Source organism: Anolis sagrei, chromosome 3 (assembly GCF_037176765.1).
Source record: "Anolis sagrei isolate rAnoSag1 chromosome 3, rAnoSag1.mat, whole genome shotgun sequence".
NCBI classification, from domain to species: domain Eukaryota; kingdom Metazoa; phylum Chordata; class Lepidosauria; order Squamata; family Dactyloidae; genus Anolis; species Anolis sagrei.
This window is the reverse complement of record NC_090023.1, coordinates 73,219,875-73,223,423: the sequence shown is the minus strand read 5'-3', so window position 1 is coordinate 73,223,423 and position 3,549 is coordinate 73,219,875. Positions and strand designations below refer to the sequence as shown.

General features: G+C 40.8%; 1 protein-coding gene across 1 annotated transcript; it reads right to left on the bottom strand.

Moving 5' to 3' along the window:
* Positions 1 to 499: 499 nt before the first annotated feature.
* Positions 500 to 1,955, bottom strand: LOC132770011 (beta-1,3-galactosyltransferase 5-like). Its single transcript, XM_060766903.2, has one exon. The coding sequence runs from the start codon at positions 1,953 to 1,955 to the stop codon at positions 948 to 950; it is 1,008 nt and encodes a 335-aa protein (XP_060622886.2). The 3' UTR covers positions 500 to 947.
* Positions 1,956 to 3,549: the final 1,594 nt, after the last annotated feature.

The window sequence follows — 3,549 nt, the reverse complement described above, 5'->3', positions numbered from 1 at the left end:
TAAATCCATAATCCATCCAGCATTGTCATTGTCCTTTCCCTGTATGAAGGCAGAATGAAGGGGGTTAGACTAGATGGCCTTTACAGCTCCCTTCCAACTCTATTATTATTATTATTATTATTATTATTATTATTCATGTTAATATTAAGCCTGGGTGGCCACCTGTCAGAGGTGCTTTGATTGTGCTTTCCCTCCATAAAGGCAGAATGATGGGGTTGGACTAGATGGCCTTTAGAGCTCCCTTCCAACTCTATTATTATAAGTCATTATAAGAACACTGGATGGCATCCTGGTGTTGGCCTTACTACTGACAAGAGATGTCTTGTTGCCTTGTGCAATATAAAAATTAGTAAATGTAATGTTTAGTTTCTCAACCCAAAACAGCTGTTTTAATGAAACAGATATTTAATATTGCAATGTTATTCAATATTACCTGTGAGTAAGCCCCATAATAATAATAATAATAATAATAACAACAACAACAACAACAACAACAACAACAACAACAACAACTTTATTTATAAACAACACTATCTCCCCAAAGTGACTCCGGGCAGTTTCCAACAATTATGGCAAACATTCAATGCCAAAAACAAAACAATACAATTTACATCAAGGCAAAACACATTAGACAATATAGAACCACCTAACTGTAACTTAATATACAAAATAGCAAAAAATAAAGACATCATAAAATACAAAAACCCTGATAAAACATACTAAAAATAAATCTATATAACTGATTACACGTAGTGAGCTTTGTTCCTAAGGAAAAACTGCTAAGGATGTGACTTTTACCACCCACCTCCCTCCAAAAATACTACTGCCAACACCCCTAAACTAAATATATTTTTAAATTAGCCTCAAACCAAAGATTCCTGGATTCAAACTTTTCTATTTTCCTGCATGTTTCGAGTACTGTGTTTACACTGGTATGGTGGTGATGGTCAAGGATAATCACTACTCAATTTGCTTCTGACTCGATTTAAAAAAACCCAAAAACTACTTTGGCACTTTTCATTCATTGACTTCTCTATTGCATTCCAATAGTTGAGCAACTCACGAGGTTTTACAGAATGGGTTGCCACAATTTTCTTAAAGGAGCAGGGTGAAAAGGTGAGCCCATCTGGGAAGATTGTTTGCTTTGAATCAAGTTCTTCAAGTTCGATATTGAGCTCAGCAAGGCACAGTCCTATGAAAACATCCTCCAGTTTAACAAAAAGGACATTTTCAGAAATGTTATACACCTGACCGGCAACATCTGATGAGAAAACATAACCTGTCCCTGAACAAAAAGGAGGATATGTGTTTGCTGGATATTCTTCTTTACTCACATACCACTTGCTGAATATATTCCGTATTGGACGCTCATTCAATTTTAAAAAACCAGTAAATAATGTAGTACTTCTGTTTTTCTTTAGCAGGAGTTCTGTCAGATAGTAAGTATTCACAAATACATCCGAGTCTGTTTTCATCACAAAGGTGGACTGTGGACAGAATTTATGAAACCATTCAATGCCCATCATGGTCTTTCGTGTTAGGTTGTAGTAGGTATCTGTAAAATCCTTCTGGATAATATCTCCATATTTTAGGCTCTCAGCTGTAACAGCATGTTGCTCATCGTGATTCAAAGTAGTTCCCAGAAGAAAATAAGTCACAATACGTTTCTTCTCTATCAGTCTTTCTTTGCCCCATGTTTCACGAATGGCCATCCGGGCTTTGGATTGTGTATGAGATGAGGTTACAAGTATCACCAGGAATGGGGGGTTCCTACTACAATCTGTAAGAGGCAGCTGAAGGAAGTTTCCAGTGTCTCTCTTAAAGAAACCAACCTCACTTTTTCTCTGACAGAATATCCAAATGCCATCAGAAATTAATTTGATAAGAAAACAGAAAACAATGGAGACCAGAGCCATTGTGAAAAAGAGCATCTTCTTAAGTCTTTTGGGAGCCATCTGGAAGACAAAAGATGTAAATGAGACATGGGAAAAATATTGGTCCCTTCATAAATGTGAAGTAAAATAAAAGTTGGGTTGTTTGCATGGGTTGTTTTGTATTACAGTGAAGCACAGGGGGAGCAGGAGACAGCCACCATATGATATGAGTATCAAAGAATAATTGGTATGTCATTTAACAGATGTTTGAATAGCAGCTAGAGTGGGGATGAATGTCTTTGGCACACAGGCTGCATACTGCCCCCCACAAAAAAAAACCTTTCTCCTGAAATCTGTTCCATTCTCTGTGAAGAGAGAGAAACAGAGCTGTTGCTTTTTATGTCTCTTTGCACAAGGAAAGGGATGGGATGCTTTAGTTCACCAGTTCTCAACTCAGGAGTTGTGATCCCTAAAGGAGTCAATTACTTTTTGAAGAGGGATTGCGGTGCAGCCACCTTTGGCCCACCCTCTCCCAGATCAGCGCGGCACATAGAGGCTCCTCCTCCTCCTCTAGCAGCAACTAGATGGCAGAGGCATGCGTGGGAGAAGGTGAGAAGGTGGGCCCTCATGTGCTCCCCCCCCTTTTCCTTCTCTGCTCTGGGGTGAGTAGCATGATGACCCTTCACAGCTGAAGGGGCTGCCAGGCCAGGCTCTCCTTGCCATCTCCTTTGGCCTGTGGGGCAAGGCGCGGGAGAGAGTTGGAGGGATATTGAGGGCTCCATGCCCTCAGAGGGCGAGGCCCTCTCCCACCATCATGAGGAAGGAGAAGGAGCCCTTGTGATTACTCTAATCTGCCAGGAGACCGAATGTGGGAGTGGGGACAGGAAGGAGGCATAGATGGAAAAGTGTGAATAACGTAGAAATAGAAAGACTTAATGATTTATGTTAAGTTACTGATATTAATATGCATTCAACATCAGAAATAACTTGTTGATTGACTAACATAGATATGCATGTATATATCAAAATTATTCTTATTTGTTTATGTCTGCAATGATCTGTTGTTCTGTTATGTACCATAACAATAATAAATAGTTAGCAATTTTTAAAAAAATAACCTCCTCCCCACTGTCAGGTATACCGCTGGGTCTTAGAATGAAACGCACACTCACAAGAGCAAATCCTGGAATTGTAGTTTATTCGTTCCACACAGTATAACAGCAAAGAGAGAACTGAGGTTTCCCGCCAGCCAATCCCCCCTCCTGGCCTCGCTCCCCCTCTCTCTCTCCTGGCTTATCTCAGTTTAGGCTACAACTTCATTCCCACATCTTCAAAGGAACCTTGGCCAGATGGCCCCAACCATAAACTAATCTATCATGAATACTCCCTCTACTGTCAGGAAGAAGACTTCTCTTGGAATCTCTTGGAACCATGAAGGCACATCCTGACATATCTCCCCCCCTCGGAAGATGGCCCCCATCTGAAAAAGAAAGAGAGACACAGAATGAGATATAAATTCAAGGCTTGGGCTTCAGGGGGAAAGCGGAGTGAAACTTTTTCACAAGGCGCGGGGCCTTGACGTGTTCCTGCAACACCCACTCCGGATGGATGGCCTTAGAGGACCACTGGACCAAGTAATATAGCTTCCCCCGTGTCCGTTTAGAGTCCAAAATGT

Bases quoted from the DNA above. Each gene is read 5' to 3' on its own strand.
- LOC132770011 (XM_060766903.2), bottom strand. From the start codon at position 1,955: ATGGCTCCCAAAAGACTTAAGAAGATGCTCTTTTTCACAATGGCTCTG.